Raw genomic sequence first — 23,741 nt, forward strand, 5'->3', positions numbered from 1 at the left:
CTGCTGAGATTTTCCAGCATTTTCTCTTTTGGTTTCATTTCCAAGGTACTGGGCTGGCATGGTTACACATCCTGCACCAATTGATGGAACTGAGAGGTCAATATAAAATTTAAAAACTGGGATTAATAGTTTAATGTCTGGTAAATATATAAAGATGGAACTTCACTGGCAAATTAATGGAATTAAGATACAGGACAACCACAGCCTAAATGAATGGTTGAACTTGCCAGGGGGGATGAATGGCCTCATGTTGATGCCACAGTGTTCAATTTTAGCAAGGTGGGCACAATCTTATCTGAAAGTTTATTTAGCAAGAGTTTTTATAAATATATAAAAAGGAAGAGGCTGGCTAGGGTGAACGTTGGTCCCTTAGAGGATGAGAAGGGGGACTTAGTGGTAGGGGATGGGGATATGGCTGAGGTCTTGAATAACTTTTTTGTTTCGGTCTTCACGGAGGAGGATGTGAATAATTTGCCGGGTGTTAGCGATGGAAAGGTGGTAGGACTGGAGGGTCTTAATGACATTACTGTTACTAGAGAGGCGGTGCTCGACAGACTGGAGGGGCTGATTGTGGACAAGTCCCCAGGACCGGATGGAATGCATCCGAGGGTTCTGAAAGAAATGGTGGAGGTGATAGTGGATGCCTTGGTGGTTATTTTCCAGATGTTGCTGGATTCCGGGGAAGTGCCGGAAGATTGGAAAACGGCTAATGTTACGCCGTTGTTTAAGAAGGGTGCCAGGCAAAAGGCGGGGAATTATAGGCCGGTTAGTTTAACGTCTGTTGTAGGTAAAATGTTAGAATCCGTCATCAAGGAGGAAATAGCGAGACATCTTGAGAGGAATTGCTTGATAGAGCGGACGCAGCACGGTTTCGTTAAAGGGAAGTCGTGTCTGACAAATTTACTGGAGTTCTATGAGGATGTGTCTAGGGCGGTGGATAGAGGAGAGCTGGTGGATGTGGTCTTTCTTGATTTTCAGAAGGCGTTTGACAAGGTACCTCACAAGAGGTTATTGCAGAAGGTCAGGGGACATGGAGTTGGGGGTAGGGTGTTGGCGTGGATAGAGGATTGGTTGTCAAATAGGAGGCAGAGAGTGGGGGTCAATGGGTGCTATTCGGATTGGCGGATGGTGACTAGTAGAGTGCCCCAGGGGTCGGTGCTGGGGCCTCAGCTATTTACCATTTATATAGATGATCTGGAGGAGGGAACCGACTGTAGGGTGTCGAAATTTGCTGATGACACCAAGATTGGTGGAACGGCAAATTGTGCGGAGGGTGTGGAGAGTCTGCAGAAGGATCTAGATAGGCTGGGCGAATGGGCCAGGAAATGGCAAATGGAATTTAATGTTGGCAAGTGCGAGGTGGTCCACTTTGGTAGGAATAATGGTAGGAAGGGTTATTACTTACGTGGCGAAAAACTGCAGCAGGCGACGGTGCAGAGGGACCTCGGGGTCCTTGTGCATGAGTCGCAAAAACCCAGCTTGCAGGTGCAGCAGGTGGTCAGGAAGGCGAATGGGATGCTGGCCTTCATAACAAGGGGGATTGAATATAAAAGTAGGGAGGTCTTGCTGCGGCTGTATAGGGCATTGGTGAGGCCGCAACTGGAGTACTGAGTGCAGCTTTGGGCGCCGTACTTACGCAAGGATATTTTAGCCTTGGAGGGAGTGCAGAGGAGGTTTACTAGGCTGATGCCGGAGTTGAGGGGGTTGAGCTATGAGGAGAGGCTGAATAAATTAGGCTTGTACTCGTTAGAGTTTAGAAGAATGAGGGGAGATCTCATTGAGATGTATAAGATGATGAATGGGATGGATAGGATAGAGGTGGAGAGACTCTTCCCGCTCAGAAAGGACAGTAGGACTAGGGGGCACAGCCTCAAGATAAAGGGGGGGCGGTTTAGAACGGAGTTGAGGAGGAGCTTCTTCACTCAAAGGGTGGTGAATCTCTGGAATTCTCTGCCCGTTGAAGTGGTGGAGGCTGCCTCGCTAAATATTTTTAAGACGCGGGTTGATGGGTTTTTGATAAGAGAGGGGATTAAGGGTTATGGGGAGAGGGCGGGAAAGTGGAACTGAGCCACGACAGATCAGCCATAATCTTATTGAATGGCGGGGCAGGCTCGAAGGGCTAGATGGCCTACTCTTGCTCCTATTTCTTATGTTCTTAATCACAAGTAAGGCTTACATTAACACTGCAATGAAGTTACTGTGAAATTCCCTTAGTTGCCACAGTGTGGCGCCTGTTTGGGTCATGCACTTCAACCAGCATGTCTTTCAGAATGTGGGAGGAAACCCAAACAGACACGGGGTGAATGTGTAAACCGCACACAAACAGTGACCCAAGCCAGGAATTGAACCTGGGTCCCTGGTGCTATGGAGCAGCAGTGTTACTCACTGTGCCACCCCAATCCTGGAATGGACAGTTGACACCAAATGGGGAGACAGTTGTTGCTAAAATTCAGCAATCCAAAGACGTGCAAATTAGCATGATTGGCTGTGCTTAGTGTTGATGTGGAGATGCCGGCGTTGGACTGGGGTAAACACAGTATGAAGTCTCACAACACCAGGTTAAAGTCCAACAGGTTTATTTGGTAGCAAATGCCACTAGCTGACCCTTCCTCAGGTGAGTGGAGAGTTCTGAGTGGAATCTCCACTCAGTTGACAAAGGGTCAGAGGCCCGAAAGCTAGTGGCGTTTGCTACCAAATAAACCTGTTGGACTTTAACCTGGTGTTGTGAGACTTCTTACTCTGCTTAGTGTCCCAGGACATATGGGTTAGGGGATTAGCGGGGTAAATACGTGGGTTCAGTGGTAAGGCTGGGTAGGAGTCAGTGCAGACTGGATGGGTCGAATGGTCTCCTGCACGGTCGGGATTCTGAGTTTATACTGGACCAGCAACAGTGAAATGTGAGCTGTGCAGCACTTTCAAAGCTCGCTTCCCAATCATTACCCAAACGTAGTCTCTTGCTGGGACATAGCGGAAATGGTTTGGACGGAGCTGCCCCAGCTCCTCCCTCGCATTTCCTGGTTGCAGTGGGGGCTTTTTGCAGCTTCTGCTCTTTGCCATGCTGAGTTACAGTGTTTGCTGCTGGTCCCTGGCTCTGAGCTGGGTCTCTGTCAGTCCCAGCTTCCAGGCAGTGGCAGCTCCGAGCTGGGAGTCCATCGATTCTCGCCCCCTGCCCCCGTGGTATGACCAAGCCAAGTTCGGCATCTTCATTCACTGGGGAGTGTTCTCAGTGCCCAGCTTCGGCAGCGAGTGGTTCTGGTGAGTGAACAACATTCAAACTCAGCTTCATGTCAATGGCAAAGTTCAGCAATCTTTGCTCCCCTCTGGGAAATGTCTCTGTCTCTCAGATACTGACCTGATTGTCACAACTGCTTTGTTATTTCCGTGTTTGCTTTTGTATTTCACAACCGGAACCTCCTCTCTCTCTAACATCCAATAAACAAGTCCCCAGAGCCAGAGTTCCTTTGGCCTAACTACATCTCAACAGTGGTTACTGGTCATTATCCAGCTGTGGTCACTGGTCACTCACTGTGGCGTTGCTATGGTCAGTGGCCACTCACTGTGGTGAGGTTGTGGTTAGTGATCACTTGCTGTAGTGTGGCTGTGGTAAGGTTGTGGCCAGTGGTCACTCACTGTGGTGAGGCTGTGGTCAGTGGTCACTCACTGTGGTGTGGTTGTGGTCATTGGTCACTTGCTGTAGTGTGGCTGTGGTCAGTGATCACTCACTATGGTGTGGCTGTGATCATTGGTCACTTGCTGTAGTGTGGTTGTGGTCAGTGGTCACTTAATGTGGTGAGGTTGTGGTCAGTGGTCACTCACTGTGGTGAAGTTATGGCCAGTGGGCACTCACTGTGGTGACATTGTGGTCAGAGGTCACTTACTGTGGTGAGGTTATGGCAGTGGTCACTCACTGTGGTGAGGTTGTGATCATTGGTCACTTACTGTGGTGAGGTTGTGGTTAGTGGTCACTTGCTGTGGTTAGATTGTGGCCAGTGGTCACTCACTGTGGTGTGGTTGTGGTCATTGGTCACCTACTATGGTGAGGTTGTGGTTAGTGGTCACTTGCTGCGGTGAGGTTGTGGCCAATAGTCACTCACTGTGATATGGCTGTGGCCATTGGTCACTCACTGTGGTGTGGTTGTGGTCATTGGTCACTTACTGTGGTGAGGTTGTGGTCAGTGGTCACTCACGGTGATGAGGTTGCACACTGTGGTCACTCACTGTGGTGTGGTTGTTGTCAGTGGTCACTTGCTGTGGTGAAGTTGTGGCCAAAGGTCACTCACTGTGGTGTGGTTGTTGTCAGTGGTCACCCACGTGGTGTGGTTGTGGTCACTCACTATGGTGTGGTTGTGGCCAATGGTCACTCATGGTGATGAGGTTGTGATCAGTGGTCACTCACTGTGATGAAGTTGCGGTCTGTGGACACTCACTGTGGTGTGGTTGTGGTCAGTGGTCACTCACTGTGGTGTGCTTGTGGCCGATGGTCACTCACTGCGGTGAGGTTTTGGTTGGTGGCCATTTTCTATTGACAATGTCTGTAAGTGGACATTACTGCACCAATCACCACACTCTGGCAAATTAAAGGAATGTTAATTTGTGTTTTGATCTTAGGTATTACTGGCAAAAAGAAAAATTGAAACCCTATGTGGAGTTTATGGAAAGGAACTATCCTTTGGGATTTACGTATGCTGACTTTGCTCCCATGTTCTCTGCTACCTTCTTCGATGCAGCAGAGTGGGCTGATCTCCTCAGTGCCTCTGGAGCAAAGTACGTGGTCCTGACCTCCAAACACCATGAAGGTAACAGACTATTCAATGACACTGACGCTAGACACATTACCCCGGGGTAGCAAACCACCACAAAAGGAGCAAATTGGTTAGAGGATCACATGGAGGGTGCAAGGGTCAGATCGCCTTCCGCCTATTGAATTTAATTTGAACACAGTGTGTGGGTTTGATTGTTATTTCCCAGTTTTGCATCTTCAGATGAGAGTTAATTTTTATTTGTCTGGGGTAGATGGTCCAATTCTATAGAGGGTGCAGGGGTATAAAGTCCTCCAATAAAGTTTCTTATTCTTTATTCATTCATGGGATGTAGACATTGCTGCCCGGCTCCCCCACTGCCCATCTCCCTTGCTGCCCAGGACCCTCCCCGTTCGGCTCCCTCGCTGCCCATCTCCCTCGCTGCGCAGGACCCTCTCTACCCAGCTCTCTCTCTGCCCTAGTCCCTCCCCGCCCGGCTCCCTTGCTGCCCAGACAACTATTTGCTCAGGTGTTTTGGACAAACTCAGTTGTGCTATTTACAAAAATCCACTGTGATGATCCTCTATATGATAAAAATACAAAGCTGAAATAGTCAGCTGGTCTGTCAGTGGCTATGAGGGACCCCACGGAGTCAATGTTTCAGGTTCCTGACTTGATTTATGTGATTTATTTAGGGTTTACACTGTGGGGTTCAAAGTATTCCTGGAACTGGAATGCGATTGATACTGGTCCTCACCGTGACCTTGTTGGAGAGTTTGCTGAGGCTGTACGAAACAGAACCACGCTGAGATTTGGCCTTTACCATTCACTCTTTGAGTGGTTTAACCCCACCTTTCTGGAGGATGCTGCCAATGTGTTTACAACCAACAAATTCCCCACAACCAAGAGCCTGCCAGAGCTGTATGAAATCGTCAACAAATACAGGCCCGAAATTCTGTGGTCTGATGGGGATGGAAACGCGCCGGATAGCTACTGGAACAGCACTGGCTTCCTGGATTGGCTTTATAACCACAGGTACAGACCTGCCTACATCAGTGAATGATGGCTTACTCCAACTCCAGTCACATGGCAGAAACCAGGCAGGATTGGATAGTTAAAGTAAGGACACTGATTAGTCCAGCACTGATCCCGTGGCTTCCCCCTTCAATCCCATTGCTTCCTGTCATGTCTGATACTACTTCTCCTCTTTTAAGGGAGGCACAGTGGTTAGCGCTGCTGCCTCATAGCATCAGAGACCCAGTTCTGGCCTCGGGTCACTGTCTGTGTGGAGTCTCCCTGTGCCGAGGTGGGTTTCTGCCGGGTGCTCAGGCTTCCTCCCATGATCCAAAGATGTGTGGGTGAGGTGGATTAGCAAGGTAAATGTACGGTATTATGGGACAGGGCGGGAGACGGGCCTGGGTAAGGTGCCCTGTCGGAGAGTCAGCGCAGATCCAAGGGGCTGAGTGGCCTCCTTCTGTGCTGTCAGGGTTCTATGCTGAAGCAGTAGGAGATCAGTGAGATCCTGATGGAGCCTCCCCTGCTTTGGCCTTCTCCCTTCCTCTCCCCTGATCACATCCACAGCCCAATTGAGACAACTGTGGTAAACGTGGAGTTGTCCAGGACCTGTACACTCCTGGTTTACCTCCTGTTTCTGTGCTCGTGACTGCCCCCTATCTCTGTGTCTGTGTATATGAAACTGGAGTTAATGAGAACTGCATCCAATGATAATTCCTGGTTGCCAGGGTGAAATCTTTTGAGAAGAGAAAGGGCTGAAAGCAGCAGGAGATTTGCAGTCGGCTAAAAGCATTTTATTCCTCCTGAATAATCTCACGACATGGTGTTGCTGTCTGCCTTTGCTGGGGTTCAGCTTCTAATATTCACCACACCCTTGCTCGGAGTTTGTAAGAGTTCTGAAGCTGATACTTGAAGCAGCCTTCCCACTCCCCACCCAACACACAGCAACACCCCCTCCCAATAATCCCCCTGCTCACCCCCCCATACTCCCCTGCCCAGCCCCCAACCCACCTTCCACCCACCCCCCTGCTACCCCCATCCAGCACCCCCACTAACACCCCCCTGGACTCCCATACCCAGGTCCCACACCCCGCCCCAGTACCCCCACTGAATACTCAGCTCCCGGCCCCTGCTACCCATAACCAGCGCCCAGCTCACTCACTAAATAACCCTCCATACTCCCCCACCCAACCCCCAACCCCCTTGCCTGAACCCACCTCCCAAATCCCCCCGCCATCCCCAGCCACCCCACCGCTAAACAACCCTCCAGCTCCCAGCCCCCCTGCTAACCCCCCGCCCCACCAATACTCCCCCACCCAGTCCCACAGACCCCCACCCTCCCCCAGCCCTCACATGCCCTCTCCACTCCTGAGGACCCAGCATTCACTTGTGTTGTCTTGTAGGAGGCTACGTACACGGTGGTGTACAGTGATGGTGTCACTGGACGTAGCAACCCAAGGCCTAGCCTCATGCTCCAGGGAATGGGAGCTCAGTTTATTAGAACCATGGGATAGTGCAGTGCAGAATGAGGACAATCAGCCCATCAAGCCAGTCTGTTCCGTCTTATTTGAAGGCTAATCCTCTCACTCCACCTTCACATCCCCCCCACTTGCCGCAGATCCCTACAGTTTTTCCTGCTGCAAGTTTTGAACCAAATTCATCGAGAGATAGCAATCTCTCTCAGTGTCAGTGAAAATGATCGTGAATCTGGTGAATTTCTGTAAGAACTGATTTGGTTTATTCATTTTGTTTCTGAGGTTGAGGAATGTTGTATTTAAAATTTCTGAATCGTTTGATGAGACACATTTATTCTCTAATCTGTTATTCTTATTCCAGCCCAGTGGGGAAGACGGTTGTAACTAATGACCGCTGGGGTTACGGCACAATCTGCAAACACGGCGGCTACTACACATGTGCCGATCGGTATAACCCAGGACACCTCCTGGCTCACAAGTGGGAGAATTGCATGACCATAGACAGCAAGTCATGGGGGTACAGGAGAGAGGCAAAACTCAGTGATTATCTTTCAATAGAACAACTGGTGAAGGTAAAATTTACCCATGTCTCTATCTCTGTTTGTCTGTAACTCCTGGAATCCTCCCATAGGAGGGGGGGGTGTAACTCTGAGTGGGCCAGTAGAGGGTTTGCTGCGCCTGTTGCCTTGCTTATATCAGCAACGGCGTCGGTGGTGAGTGGCTTGCTTGTTTTTAGGCCAACTGAGGGCCTGATGTGGCCAACTAATGACCAATAAAGGACCTCACCAGCCGCTGGTGTTTTGGTGAAAGCGAAATACTGCAGATGCTGGAATCTGAAACAAAGACTGGATGGCCCAGTCTCCAGACTAGAAACATTGGGCAGGACTGTCTGGCCGTTCTCACCAATGGGATTTTCTCATTCTGCTGCAGTGAACAAAGATTTGGCTGAGCGCCAAATTCCCTGTCCCCTGGCAGCAGCAGGGTGTGAATGACCGGTGAGTTCCAGCCATTGGCTCGATTCTGTCTCCACAGATGCCGTCAGACCTGTTGAGAATTTCCAGCATTTTCTCTGTTTGTTCCTGGTATTTTACTCTTCTGTTCTCCCCAGGAGATCCCCACACAATGGCAAGGCTCACCCTGCTGGAAGAACCACCCCACCCCTCCTGCCCACCCCCTCTACCAGGGTGTCATAGTGGTTAGCACTGCAACCTCACAGCAACGTCATGTTGCAACTGTACACAACTCTGGTGCGGCCGCACTTGGAGTATTGTGTACAGTTCTGGTCCCCACATTACAGGAAGGATGTGGAGGCTTTGGAGAGGGTGCAGAGGAGGTTTACCAGGATGTTGCCTGGTATGGAGGGAAGGTCCTATGAGGAGAGACTGAGGGATTTGAGGTTGTTTTCGTTGGAAAGAAGGCGGCTAAGAGGGGATCTTATTGAAACATATAAGATGATTAGAGGTTTAGATAGGGTGGACAGTGATAGCCTTTTTCCGCGGATGGAGAAAGCTAACACGAGGGGGCATGGCTTTAAATTAAGGGGTGGTAGTTATAGGACGGATGTCAGGGGTAGGTTCTTTACCCAGAGGGTGGTGAGGGATTGGAATGCCCTGCCTGCTGCAGTTGTAGATGCGCCTAGTTTGGGGGCGTTTAAGAGGTCCGTGGATAGGTTTATGGATGGAAAGGGATTGGTTTAGGTTAGAGGGTCATTGCTTTTCTCTTAATTGGTCGGCGCAACATCGTGGGCTGAAGGGCCTGTTCTGCGCTGTAATGTTCTATGTTCTAGCACCAGGGTCCCAGGTTCAATTGCAGCCTCAGGTCATTGTGCAGAGTCTCCACGTTCTCCCCATGTCTGCCTGGGTTTCCTCCGGGTGCTCTGGTTTCCTCCCACTGTCCAAAGATGTGCGGGTTAGGTAGATTGGCCATGCTAAATTGACCCTAGTTTCAGGGGGAGTAACAGAGTAAATGCGTGGTTTTGCAAAGATAGGGCCTGGGTGGGTTCGATGGGCTGAATGGCTTCCTTACGTACTGTAGGGATTCTATGGATTCTAAGTAATTTCACAATCCACTTCCCAAACCACCCACATCGACAGGGCCTGCTTGTTCGGCACTGGTAAACTCTGACACTTGGGTTACCTGCATTCTGGGCCACCTCGATGGTGGTACTGGGAATCGAGAGTTGCCAGCCTCTAATTGGCCAGAACCTGGTGGGAGGTGGGACATCCTGTCTCACAGGCCAGACACCACAATTGCAGGCAACTGTCTGCGCCATGGCAAATAGAGTCATGGTTTCCAGGGTCAGTGCAGGTGGACTTTCCCTAACTTTCTGTCTGCCTTTAGGGCACTGTCTCCATGGAAAATCTGGATCCCTCTGACTGCCTTACTGTCTATTTGCTGATGTTAAACATTTCCGTCTGTGTGACGCGTCAGCCTTGATTCTCGTGCTCGCTTCCTGGACTTGAGCATCAAAAGTCACAATGACACAATTGCAGCATTTGGGGGAGTGCTGCACTGTTCAAAATGATGCCTGTCTAATAAAACATTAAACAGAAGTGTCTTGTTTAACTAAGATGTTAGGGCAAGGTGTTAAAATCCCAGCTGATGTTAATATTGGGCAGTCAGAAGACAGGATGGAACCCTGGTGCGACAGACACTAACTTCTGCTTTTGGTTTAGCAACATTGAACAGAATCAAAGACTGTCGATTAACTTTTAACCAAAGAACAAAACCTTTATTCAACAAAAAGAGATTAATTATATTACACTCTTCCTTCACCCCAGCTATGCTTTTACTTTCACAGATACGTACAGTGGGCGGCACGGTGGTACAGTGGTTAGCACTGCTGCCTCACAGCGCCAGGGACCTGGGTTCGATTCCTAGTTTGGGTCACTGTCTGTGTGGAGTTTGCACATTCCCCCTGTGTCTGCATGGGCTTCCTCTGGGTGCTCCGGTTTCCTCCCACATTCTGAAAGATGCGCTGGTTAGCGGCATTGACCCGAACAGGTGCCAGACTGAGACAACTAGGGGAATTTCACAGTAATTTCATTGCAGTATTAATGGCAGCCTTACTAATAAATAAACTTTCACTTTCATTAGATTTTAAGTCTGTAATTGCTTTTATGTCACACATCCTTAATTACAGTGCAGGCAAAGTTTAAAGTGAAACTAAATATAGGCTTGTTGGCGCTTTTCTTTAACAAGAAGCACAACAGAAATTCTAACTTTTTCTTAGCAAATACAGGAACACAAATTAAACTAAAAACTGTGGTGAGAAGTTAAAGTCATCATAGTCCCAGATGACCATATGCTGCTCTCCGCTTAGAGGGAAAGAGATGACTGGTGATGATTTAAATCTGAGGATCTCCACACCTCAGGCTAGAGGCTAGGTTGAGAAGATGAGCATTCATGAATCATAAAATCCCTACAGTACAGAAGGAAGCCATTTGGCCCATTAAGTCTATACCTACCATAATCCCACCCAGGCCCTATTCCCATAACCCCATGCATTTACCGTCCTAATTCCCTGACACTAGAGTCAATTTAGCATGGCCAATCAACCTAACCCGCACATCTTTGGATTGTGGGAGGAAATCGGAGCACCTGGAGGTGAGAAAGTGCAAACTCTACGCAGACAGTGACTCGAGGCCAGAATTGAACCTGGAACCCTGGCGCTGTGAGGTAGCAGTGCTAACCATTGTGTCACTGCGCCATTCCTTAAACAATATAGGAATTATACCTATGCCTTTGGCATTGCTTTGCATCATGAACCAGCGGACCAGCTAACTGAGCTGGTAAACATTAGAATAAAGGTATAGTTTAACTAGGTTTGATTTAATATTTCTGTGGAAGGAAAGATAAAACCTATAGTTAGGTTCAGGCTGGACAAAGGTGTTGATGTATGTGGCAGCTGGCTCAATTCAAACTATGCTTCTGTTGTGTTTAGAGAAGGTTATGGTGTGAAGAGTGAATATGGACTGTCAGCAGTAGAAGTTGTTGCTTAGCAACTTGGGGCCTTGTCAGGTACAAAGGCTTTTGAATTTAGTTTTTAGCTGAATTTGTTTGCAATTGGAGACAGGACACTGGGGAGTGAGCATCTCTCAACTCTGCCAGGAGAAGTTGGACGGGGCAAAGGAGCTGCAAAGAGGGAGACTTTCCAAAGAACCAATTACAGTTCAGATAACCAGGTAATTGGGACAGAAAGAAGGTCTCTTAACTTAAGTCTTCTCAAGACAAAGATATTGTTCAGGTGAATTCAAGTGAAAGATTTACAGCATGGAAACAGGCCATTCGGCTCAACTTATCCAAGCTATGAAATTTTTAGCATTAAGCTAGTCCCAATTGCCCGTGTTTGGCCCAAAGTGTTGTGAATGAAAGCGACATTCGCAGTAACCAGAGCTAAAGTGGGAAAGAACACTTCAGAGGTAAATCAAAAGTTTGATGCCATTTTAATAGAGGCTAGAATTTGAGACTTAAAGCAATTGTGGACAGTTTGTACGGTAGTCAAGATAAAAATAATCCCAAAGGGGGAGTTGTAAACCCTGGTTACTGTGTTTGTTATTAAAAGTGGAATGGCAGCTTACTTTGAAAGAGTAATTTGGAAAACCTGGACTGGAGTTTGGAATGTAAACCACTGATGGAAAGCATTTGCGTGAAAGGAGATTTCAAAGCATTTTCTTTTGGGAGTTGTGTTTGGCAATTCTCATGTGACAATCATCTGGGGGGATTCCAAGGAGAAATCCAGAGACACTAACTTGGGTTCAGATTGCAGAGTGTGTTTTGACACAGCCACACTCTGTTACGGAGGACATTGTTGCTTGTGGTATATGTTGTAATCTGTGTTAATCTGAAAATCCATGGATATTGGAAAAGCTAAGGGGTAGTAAAGGAGAACTGGATCATAGCCTAACTTCTCATGTTTAATAAATGTTTTTTTCTTGTTGTTAAAACTAATGAGTGATCCTGTGACTCTGTTCTTCCATGTTTGAAAAAAAGTAAAAGCTATAGAATGGAATTTTCTGACCCTGTTCGCTGCAAAGCCTGAAACTCCCACCTGAGGCCAGTGGACATTTGCATGGTCCATGCCCCCAGAATCATAGCATCTGACCTCACACACTTCGCATAGGAAAGGATGCCGAGGTAACCCCTGGTCCTTTGAGCAGGCTTCCATCCTGGGATCATCCCATGCAGTTATAACACCAACTGGGATTGTAACAACACTAAGAACTTTCTTCTTATGATATCACGTCTTAATGAGGAGCTTCATTGAGAGCAATGTGACCATGCTGCGTGAGAATGGATTGACTGAAGTTTATCTGTAAAGAGTATTGCTACTTTCACTGTTCTGTTCTTTCAGACCCTGGTTGAAACAGTCTCCTGTGGTGGAAACCTCCTGATGAACATTGGGCCCACTCACGATGGACGGATACTCCCTGTCTTTGCAGAGAGGCTAAAGCAGATGGGGCAGTGGTTACAAGTAAATGGAGAAGCCATATACAATACGAAGACCTGGAGAAGGCAAAACGACACTGTCACTCCCGGAGTGTGGTAGGGTCATAAAGCAGCATTGACAGGGGTCCAGACAGAATGTCACTCAGAAGGTGTGCGACACATTGATTGGGTAACATTCTCGCTTTTCAGTCAGAAGATTGTGTTTTCAAGTCCCACTCCAGAGACTTGAGCACCAAATCCAGGCTGACATTCCATTGCAGTACTGAGAGAGTGCAGCACTGTCAGAAGTGTTGTCTTTGAGTTGAGACACTAAACCAAGGCCCCTCTCTCTCAGGTGGACATATACGATCTCATGGCATGATTAAATGGAGAGTAGGTGAGTTCTCCCTGGTCCACTGATCAATATTTATCCCCTAACTTACATCATTAAAACAGTTTAGTTGGTCATTAATTGTTTTCTGTTCTGGAATCCTGCTGTGTAATCTAATCTATTTCATTGCAAGACCCCATTCTAAAGGTAGAAACAAAAGATGAATCCATGGAACAGGGTGACATGTTAAGCATCCTTTCAACCAATTCTCTGTCCCAGCATTTTAATCTGCTTATCTTTCATAGGAATAGGAGGAGGCCATTCAGCTCCTTGAACCTCTTCTACCATTCAATGAGATTATGATTGATCTGTGACCTGACTCCACATACCTGCATTTGTTTCACCTTCCTGAATGCCTTTGATCTCCAGCCTTGGAGATGGTACCGGTTACCTCGGCGTCCTTTCCTGTGCAAGATGTATGAGGTCAGATGATGTCAAGCCAGTTCCTGAGTGTGGGTTGTCTGTTTTGCCAGGTACACGTCTGCAGCTGATGAAGGAGTGGTTTATGCGATATTCCTCTCCTGGCCAGACCTGGGATTTCTGGTTCTTGGTGCTCCTCGTGTCACAGCGGGAAAAACAGAGGTTTGAATTACTTAACAATACATCATCTTGTGATAGCTGATTAATCACAGCTTGACACGACTTTCATACCTTTATGTTTATTCCTTTGTGTCATTTTTACTCATTAGGTAAACTTTGTTGGTTACTCTGAGCCTCTGCAATGGGAGCAGTTTGGGGATCAGGGACTCTTGGTGATGCTTCCCAAAGTCAACATCAGACAACGACCCTGTCAGTGGGCTTGGACGCTGAAACTCAGTAACGCATCTTAATGAAATCGAGCAGGGTCTTGTGACAATCTACAAGGGTTATTGTGCTGTGTGGCTGGTGTCTGCAATGGGATAAACTTCATTCCTTTTCCTGTTCACTGAATTTGCTTTACTTTTTACTTTGGACCTTAGAAATTTCAGTTACTGAAAAAGTTGTGATTTTAAACAGATGTTGAAAATGATTCTGTTGCTGTGGTGAAGGTGCACAATTAATCCTTTTATCTCCCTCCTTATTCCTATCGACACGTGTATAAAATATCACACTTGTCGTGGGAAATGTGGCTGCAATTGATTCTTTGTCAGGGTGGAGATGTAGAAAGCTGTTGTAGGGCACAGTACAGTGATTGCATTGCTGTTTATCCCCTGTCTTAGACCCCAGCCAGTTAGTGTGGGTCTGACCAGGTAGTGGTCAATGTATCTATATTTTTTGAGGTTCTTTTTGGGAAGCTAAGCTTCTGAAGTTAATTTTGTTGGGGGCTTTTGTTTAGACATAAAAATGTAGGTTTTCAAGTTAGAAAATATGGGTTCATGGGCCTCACACACTGAGTTCAGCAATACACTCCTCAATAAATGTCCTTTAAACTTACGCACACACACATACACACATACCCCTCTTTCCACATGACATCTTTAGCTATTACCCCCTCCTCAGGCTGCAGGTTTGTTGGTGCTTATGTTATTTCCTCTCATTGTGACTGCTGATGTGTCTCTCTCTCTCTCTCTCTCTCTCCCCCCCTCTCTCTGTCTGTCTCTGTCTCTTTCTCCCTGTCTCTGTTTCTCTCTCTGTCTCTCTCTTTCCCCCTGTCTCTGTCTGTGTGCATCTCTCTTTCAATTTGTCTCTCTCTCTCTCTCTCTCTGAATTTCTCTATTTCTCCCTGTCATTCTGTCTCTGTCTCTCTCTTTGTCCCTGTCTCTCCACCTCGCTCCCTCTCCCTCTCACTCTCTATCTCTGTCTCTGTCTCTGTTTCTCTCTTTGTCTCTCTCTCCCTCTCCCTGTCTCTGTGCCTCGCTCTCTGCCTCCCACTCGCTCTCTGCCTCCCTCGCTCTCTGTCTCTCTCTGTGTCTATGTCCCCGTCTCCGTCCCTCCCGCTCGCTCTCCGTCCCTCCCGCTGGCTTGTCAGTTATAGTAGATTCAATTAACATCAGTGGCCGCTCAAGGTGCTGCATCCATCCCTCTCTCTCCCTGTGACACACTCTTCACAATTCTAAATCTCTAAGTGCTGCAGGGATTTCTCTACTCTATCCAGGGTTCCCAGGAATGTATGGAATGCTCTGGAAATATCCGAATCTATAGATATGTCAGGGTTTTGAGTTGGTTTATGAGGAGAGACTGAGTAGACTGGGGCTATACTCATTGGAATTTAAAAGAATGAGGGGGGATCTTATAGAAACAAATAAAATTATGAAGGGAATGGATAAGATAGAAACAGGGAAGTTGTTTCCAATGGCCTCAAAATAAGGGGAAGCAGGTTTAGGACTGGGTTGAGGAGGAACTTCTTCACACAAAGGTTTGTGAATCTGTGGAATTCCCTGCCCAGTTGAGGCTCCCTCATTGAATGTTTTTAAGGCAAGGATAGATACATTTTTGAACAGTAAAGGAATTAAGGGTTATTGTGAGCGGGTGGGTAAGTGGAGTTGAGTCCACAAAAAGATCAGCCATGATCTTATTGAATGGCGGAGCAGGCTTGAGGGGCCGAATGGCCTCCTACTGCTCCTAGTTCTTATGTTCTTATCCCAAACTGGTAGCTATGATTATCTTAAACGAATGTGTGCTTTCAGTTTCACTTCACCTTCTAATATATATCTTTTTAAATAAAAATAAAAATCATTGCCCTGTCAGCAAATCGGGGGTGATGGAGGGACGGGTAGTGGCAGAGTGTGAGGAGGTGGTGGTTTGTATTTTTCACCCGCTGTCCTCGTGTATTTTGAGTTTGACTCAAGCACTGAGTAAGTGGGAGATCATTGTGTTGACCTGATACTTAACCATGAATGAGTGCAAAGGTCAGAGGAGGCAGTACTTCCAGATAATAGTTCCAGATCTAATATTAGAGATTCACCACCATTTTGGAGGCTTGTGGGACTGGAAGAGATTCAGGGATAGAAAGGGATGAAGCTACGGAGAAATTCCAAAACAAGGATGAGAATTTTTACATTGAGTATAATTAGAGCGGGAGCCAGTGTTAGGCAGGCAACAGAAGGGCGCTGGATAACTGGGACCTGGAGTGGGTTCGAATGCAGACAGCAGCATTCTGGTTGAGCTCAGGATTATGGAGGAGTGGGAATGGGTGAGTGGTCAGGAGAACATTGGGTGAATCAACTCCAGAGCTGACAGAGGCTTCACTGTGGCTTCCAGCAGCTGATGTGTTTGAGGTTTACAGCATGGAAACAGGCCCCTTTGGCCCAACTCGTTCATGCTGCCCAGATTTTACCACTAAGGCAGGGATGCTGTCAGGTGATGTTACTCAGGGGGAATGGGAAATTGTACAAATTTTCACAGACTCTGAATTTGAATCATCTAAATTAGCATAAATATCAAGTAAATAAATGGTTAATTGTTACAATTTTGGGAGTTAGTATTTACAAGCTATGTTGGATTTTTAATCTCGTAAGTAAGAAACAAAATCTGTGTTGCGATTTTAATTGGGTGAATTATAGACATTTGATGTGTACATTTACACACTGCATTGATGTCCTTTAGGGAAGGAAATCTGCTGCCTTTGCCCAGCCTGGCCTATATGTGACTCCAGAGCCACAGCAATGTGGTTGACACTCAACTGCCCTCTGAAATGGAGGGTAGTTAGTGATGGACAGTGAATGCTGGACCCAGCCTGCAATGCCCATATTCTGTGAATGTGTATGAAAAAATAATAACCTGTTGATAATTTGACCTGGGGTTGCCTTTGCATCAGAGTGACCCCATTTCTATGTGCCTGCTTAGCACAGGCCGCATAACAGTCAACGTTTGAAGATAATACTGGTGTTGATCTCAGCAATAACTTACAGTTAATAGCTCCTGTTCACACAAGGGAAGCTGCTGGTCACCAATGTTAGAACAATTAATAAGATGCAGACAAACTAGAATTAGGAGGGAACAGATCTCTCGCTGGGTTGTGGGGTTGAAGATTACAGACATGAGGGTGGGGGGAGGAAGAGATTTGGAAACAAGGCATTGCTTGACCCAAAGGCAGCGCAGGTCAGTGAGAGCGGGGATGAACAGAACCTGATGTAAGTTTTAAGTGCTGGGCAGCAGAGTTTTGAATGACCTACAGTTTAAGGAGGGAAGGATTGTTTGTAGTAATAATAAATGATTTGGAGAAAAATGGAGCTGGTCTGATTAGTAAGTTTGCAGACAACACAAAAATTGGTGGAGTTATGGATGGTGAAGAGGATTGTCAGAGGATACAGCAAGGGTGGCGATTTGGGCAGGGAAATGACAGATGGAGTTTAATCTGGACAAATGGAGAGGTGATGCATGTCCAATGTATGTAGGAATTATACAGTAAATGATAGAATCCTTAGGAGTATGGACAGGCAGAGAGATCTGGGTGTACATGTCCGCCGATCACTGAAAATGGCAATGCAGGTGGATAAGGCAGTCGAGAAAGCATACGGCATGCTTCATCAGTTGGGCCATTGAGTTTAAAAAGTGTCAGGCCGTGCTACAGCTGTACAGAACCTTAGTTGCAAGGATATTTTGGCCTTGGAGGGAGTGCAGAGGAGGTTTACTAGGCTGATACCGGAGTTGAGGGGGTTGAGCTATGAGGAGAGGCTGAATAAACTAGGCTTGTACTCGTTAGAGTTTAGAAGAATGAGGGGAGATCTCATTGAGACGTATAAGATGATGAATGGGATGGATAGGATAGAGGTGGAAAGACTCTTCCCGCTCAAAAAAGACAGTAGGACTAGGGGGCACAGCCTCAAGATAAAGGGGGGGCGGTTCAGAACGGAGTTGAGGAGGAACTTCTTCACTCAAAGGGTGGTGAATCTCTGGAATTCTCTGCCCGTTGAAGTGGTGGAGGCTGCCTCGCTAAATATTTTTAAGAAGCGGGTTGATGGGTTTTTGATAAGAGAAGGGATTAAGGGTTATGGGGAGAGGGCGGGAAAGTGGAACTGAGCCACGACAGATCAGCCATGATCTTATTGAATGGCGGGGCAGGCTCGAAGGGCCAGATGGCCTACTCCTGCTCCTATTTCTTATGTTCTTATGTTCTTATGTTCTTATGTTCTTATGTTCATTTGGAATATTGTGTACAATTCTGGTCACCACAGTCCCAGAAGGATGTAGATGCTTTGGAGAGGGTACAGAAGAGGTTTACCAGGATGTTGCCTGATCTGGAGGGTAATAGCTATGAAGAGAGGTTGGATAAACTTAGTTTGCTCTCACTGGAACAACGGAGGTTGAGGGGTAACCTGATAGAAGTTTATAAGATTATGAGTGGCATGGACAGAGTGGATAGTTAGAAGCTTTGTACCAGGGTAAAAAAGTCAAGTACTGGGGACATAGGGAACGTGCTCCCAGGGAGGTGGTGGGAACAGGTATGAAAGTGGCATTTAAGGAGCATCTAAATGAATACATGAATAGGATGGGAATAGAAGGATGTGGACTCCGTAACTGCGTCCGGTTTTAGTTTAGACAAACATCATGATCGGCGCAGGCTTGGAGGGCTCAAAGGCCTGTTCCTGTGCTGTATTTTTCTTTGTCTTTTGATATGAGAGAGTAGTCAACCCTGAAGAGCATTGCACTAGCCAAAGTGAGAGATAACAATGGCATGAGTCTGGATTTCAGCAACAAACAAACAGGGACAGATAAAAAAAATGCCGTTGAAAAGAAAGGTATCCAGTTCTTTACTGTCAGTGCTGAACTGAGACAGACAGTGCTGGGGAGTCACAGAGCTGGCCCTCAAGTGAGTTGGTCTGCCATGTATGGATCTGTATAGTCACTCTGCAGTGTGGTTAACCAGGACTCCTGATCAGTACCTAGTGACTCCTGTTACAACTGTCAATTCAGAGCCAAGGACAGAATCTGCTTCAGTTATGATGACTCCTACAGTTGAACAGCGTGTCAGCCCCTAAGGCCTTGGGCCAGAGGTGAGGAATGAGAGAGCTGGTGGAGGCTGCCATCAACAAGGAGTGTATTGGGAAGTGGAGGAACACACTGGGAAGAGAAAGGAATTGCTTGGCTCAGTTCTCTCTCAAATTTAATCCAACCGACTTTAGGAAATTGCACTTTTTCTGAAGGTTTTCATGGAAAGCCTCATGGTTTGGACTACACAACTGATAAAGCCGGGGCTGGAATTCAAGTACAGAGTTTGTTATTCGTCCATTGATGAGGACCTCAACACCATTAGTCATTTTGAGGCTGGTTGCAGTGTGTCTGAAGATGACTGATCAGGGCCAATTCGGGCACGGAATGTCCTGGTACATATTGGACAGACTTGTGTGGATGCTGTAGTTGTTGCGCTGGTGGCTCTGGACTTGCACAGCTCGCGCTTAAGCTGTGCTTCAGCAATACACCTTGCTTCGTGAGCTTGACAGCCTTTGTGGATGAGGCAGCGCCAGGTAGGGCGGTGTTGTGCCAGTGTTTCCCAGGTGGTCGTGTCAATGTCAAGTGACTTCAGGGAGGCCTTGAGTCTGTCTTTCAAACGTTTCTTCTGCTCTCCATGCGAGCGTCTTCCAGCAGAGAGTTCCCCAAAAAGGAGCTGCTTGGGTATGCGCTCGTCTGACATACGGATGACATGACCTGCCCACCGGGTCTGCGCACTCATCAGCAGTGCGTGGACTGATTGTAGACTTGCTCTAGAGAGAACGTCAGTGTCTGGTACTTTGTCTTGCCATCGGATGCGTAATATTCTGCAAAGACAAGTCATGTGGAAATGATTGAGCTGTCTTGCGTGCTTTTGATACACAGTTCATGTTTCTGGAGGGTAGTGAGTACTGTAGACCTTCAGTTTTGTTACTGGGCTGATTCCTCAATGTTCCCATACAGTGGAGCGCAGTCTACCAAAGGCAGAACTTGCTTTTGCTATTCTGCAGTTAACTTCTGTATCAATAGTCACTGCTTGAGAGAGGGAGCTGCCAAGATAAGTGAACTGGTCCACTGCCTGTAGTTTCTGCCCTTTGATTGTGATTATGGGTTCTGTGTACGGTGCATGAGGAGCAGGCTGGTGCATGACTTCGGTCTTTTTAATGTTGATGGTGAGTCCAAAGTTGTCGCAAGCTGTGGAAAATTTGTCCAAACTGACTTGCATTCTGGCTCTGAGCCAGTACACAGGGCACAGTCATCAGCAAAGAGGAACTCTCTCAGAACAGTCTCTTTCACTTTGGTAATAGCTTGAAGTCTCCTCAGGTTGAAGAGCTTCCCATCCACTCTGTACTTGAGGCTGATTCCAGTAACACTGTCCTGGAATACATCATTCAGCATGGCAGTAAACATCATGCTGTACAGTCTGGGTGAGAGTACACAGCCCTGTTTGACACCATTGGTGACTGGGAACGCCTCAGAGGATTCTCCACCATCCAGTACTCTGGCCATCATGGAACTGGCGTACCATCTGAATGAATTTGGGAGAGTAGCCGAACTTTGACATGATCCTCCACAGGCCTTGCTGCAAAAGGTTCAATCTCATGGGATAAAAGGAGAGGTGGTTAGATGGGTGGAGAACTGGCTTGGCCACAGGAGACAGAGGGTAGCAGTGGAAGGGTCTTTTTCCGGCTGGAGGATAGTGACAAGTGGTGTTCCGCAGGGCTCTGTACTGGGACTGCTGCTTTTTATGATATATATAAATGATTTGGAAGAAGTGTAAGTGCTGTGATCAGTAAGTTTGCCGACAACACAAAGATTGCTGGACTTGCGGATAGCGATGAACATTGTCAGAGAATACAGCAGGATATAGATAGACTGGAAAATTGGGCGGAGAAATGGCAGATGGAATTTAATCCAGATAAATGCAAAGTGATGCATTTTGGTAGAACTAATGTAGCTGTACAATAATGGCAGAACCACCAGGAGGAGAGACACACAGAGGGATCTGGGTGTGCAAGTTCACAGATCCTTGAAGGTGGCATCACAGGTGGAGAAGGTGGTGAAGAAGGCATATGGCATGCTTGCCCTTATAGGATGGGGCATAGAGTATAAAAATTGGCGTCTGATGTTACAGCTATATAGAACGTTGGTTAGGCCACATTTGGAGTACTGCGTCCAGTTCTGGTCACCACACTACCAGAAGGATGTGGAGGCTTTGGAGAGAGTGCAGAAAAAGTTTACCAGGATGTTGCCTAGTATGGAGGGTCTTAGCTATGAGGAGAGATTGGGTAAACTGGGGTTGTTCTCCCTGGAGAATGAGGGGAGATCTAATAGAGGTGTATAAAATTATGAAGGGTATGGATAGGGTGAACCGTGGGAAGCTTTTTCCCAGGTCGGAGATGACAAACACGAGGGGTCACAGGTTCAAGGTGAGGGGGGCGGGGGGGCGAGGTTTAACCCAGATATCAGAGGGATGTATTTTACACAGAGGGTGGTGGGAGGTGGGCACACTGGGGTTGTTTAAGACTTATCTGGATAACCACATGAACAGACTGGGAATGGAGGGATACAAACGAATGGTCTGGTAGGACCAATGAGTGGCGCAGGCTTGGAGGGCTGAAGGGCCTGTTTTCTGTGCTGTTTTGTTCTTTGTACAGTATCGAAGGCTTTCGCGAGGTCAACAAAGGTTGTGTAGAGCTCACAATTCTGCTCCTGCCTCTTCTCCTGAAGTTGGCGCGCAGCAAAAATCATGTCATTAGTCCCACGACCTTTGCGAAAGCCACACTGTGACTCTGGGGCAGGCCCAGCTCCAGATGAGTAACCCGATAGTAAAAGGAAGGAGACAGTCACCATTCTGTTATACAAACCTACAAACACAAGAGCAAGTGAGTTATAGATAAACCAAAGCCTAGATTAGACCCATCATCAGTAACATTGAAAAAACATACAAACTGGGATGTGGTAATGAGTCAACAGGCTCGGAGGTTGATAAGGTACACGGAGGAACATTCAGCTCCGTTTTAGTCTGGGACTGTTCACTGGCTCACTGAAAGATCATGATATGAACATACCCATGTTGGGCTGGGGGTGGGCACAGTAACAAATTCTTACAACACCAGGTTAAAGTCCAACAGATTTATTTGGTATCATGAGCTTTCGAAGCACTGCTCCTTCATCAGGTGATGAGTCAAAACAGGTGAGACTGAAACAGTTTCAGATTGCCAAGTGGGTGTAGTGTGGACAGAATAAAATGTTCCCAAACTATACTCAGCTGACAGCACTCTCACTCTGGGTAAAATCATACCAGGTGTGTAGAGGCAGTTTGGAGATGAGAGATCTGATAAAATATCCCATTGGGCAGCTCCCAGGAGCTTTGCCCCCTCTGACTGATCTTTCTGGGGTGAGTCAGACATGAAATCCCATTGGCCAGTTAGTTGGCAGCAAGTTGGTGCCCATTTGGGGACAAGATTGAGGATCCACTTAGATCTTAGTGGACAAACCCTCAGTTGAGATCAAAGGCCATCAGAGGCAGTCCCCTGGTGTCAGGCAGGTTGGAGGGGGGATTGAGGATCTCCTGTAATCCCCCCTTTTCCTGCAGCTGAAGGTCTCAGAGAGTTAGTTACTGGTTATCCTGTGAAAAGGCTCCCCCAACTAACCAACAACGACAGCCACAGCATAAGTGTTTTTGAGAAACAATCTTCAGAGGATGCCTTCATCTCGAGATGTCCATGCAATCGACCACCCACAGAGTGAGCACCCGCCGTTCCCACTGAGGATGCCAGCTGCCCCCAGGATCAGACACTGTCATTCCCCTCCAACCGCCGCCTCCTTGTTGGTCATGTCGGGTAAGCACACACAGATGGGTAGACTTTACAAACCATCGGATTTGAGTTCTGGAATTCTTCTTTGACTGCCAAAGTTCTGTTCATCAAGTCCCACTCCACTATCTATGATCCAGACTGACATTCCCAGTGCAGTGCTGAGGGAGTGCCGCACTGTCAGAGGGTCAGTGCTGAGGGAGTGCCGCACTGTCAGAGGGTCAGTGCTGAGGGAGTGCCGCACTGTCAGAGGGTCAGTGCTGAGGGAGTGCCGCACTGTCAGAGGGTCAGTGCTGAGGGAGTGCCGCACTGTCAGAGGGTCAGTGCTGAGGGAGTGCCGCACTGTCAGAGGGTCAGTGCTGAGGGAGTGCCGCACTGCCAGAGGTGCCATCTTTCAGATGAGAAATTAAACCAAGGGGTGGACAAAAAGCCAAATTTGTCAATGGCATCACCTTGTGCGAATCAGAAAAATGTTTGGGGAAGTAATGAAACAAGCAATGGGAGGAGAGCTTGTACAGCATTTCCCCCCCCCCCCCCCCCCCCCGGGGAGAGCAGAGGGAGAGGTGTACAGCATGCCCCTCACCCTGCCCAGGGGAGAGCAGACAGGGAGATTGTACAGTACAGTTCAGGCCCATGAGTCTAACCAGCCGCTCCTTCTAACTTGCTCCCACTAACCTCCTGATAGTTAGCGACATTACAAATGGCACCCTTTCCTCAGGCACTGTCCATTTCAAAACACTGATTCCCATCCAACCTTCCACAAGGCCTTTGTCCTCACTAATTGCAATCCCTTCTCCAATCTTCCACCCCTCCCAGTCCTTTCTGAATGGATCTCATTTTCTCTACCCATTCCCCTTTTTTTTACGGTTTGTTCCTGTTTTCCGAGTGGCAAATCTACAATTCTTACCTATCTGTGATGGCTTTTCTTTCCAGGGGACAGGATTACCCATCACTGTCTATGTTTGGTCACCTGATTCTCCAAGTGAGAATTCACATGTGAATGTACCAACACAACAACTAGGAGCAG

The 23,741-nt window shown here is 47.4% G+C and overlaps 1 protein-coding gene across 1 annotated transcript; it reads left to right on the top strand.

The window, feature by feature from the left end:
* The first annotated feature begins 2,985 nt into the window (after window positions 1-2,985).
* Window positions 2,986-16,434, top strand: fuca2 (alpha-L-fucosidase 2). Its single transcript, XM_080200865.1, has 7 exons — window positions 2,986-3,255; window positions 4,609-4,796; window positions 5,435-5,774; window positions 7,590-7,800; window positions 12,582-12,772; window positions 13,520-13,628; window positions 13,736-16,434. The coding sequence occupies exons 1-7, from the start codon at window positions 3,056-3,058 to the stop codon at window positions 13,874-13,876; spliced, it is 1,380 nt and encodes a 459-aa protein (XP_080056991.1). The 5' UTR covers window positions 2,986-3,055; the 3' UTR covers window positions 13,877-16,434.
* The last annotated feature ends 7,307 nt before the right edge of the window (window positions 16,435-23,741 follow it).

The sequence above is a fragment of the Carcharhinus amblyrhynchos genome, chromosome 12, assembly GCF_965287045.1.
Source record: "Carcharhinus amblyrhynchos chromosome 12, sCarAmb.v2.hapA, whole genome shotgun sequence".
NCBI lineage: Eukaryota > Metazoa > Chordata > Chondrichthyes > Carcharhiniformes > Carcharhinidae > Carcharhinus > Carcharhinus amblyrhynchos.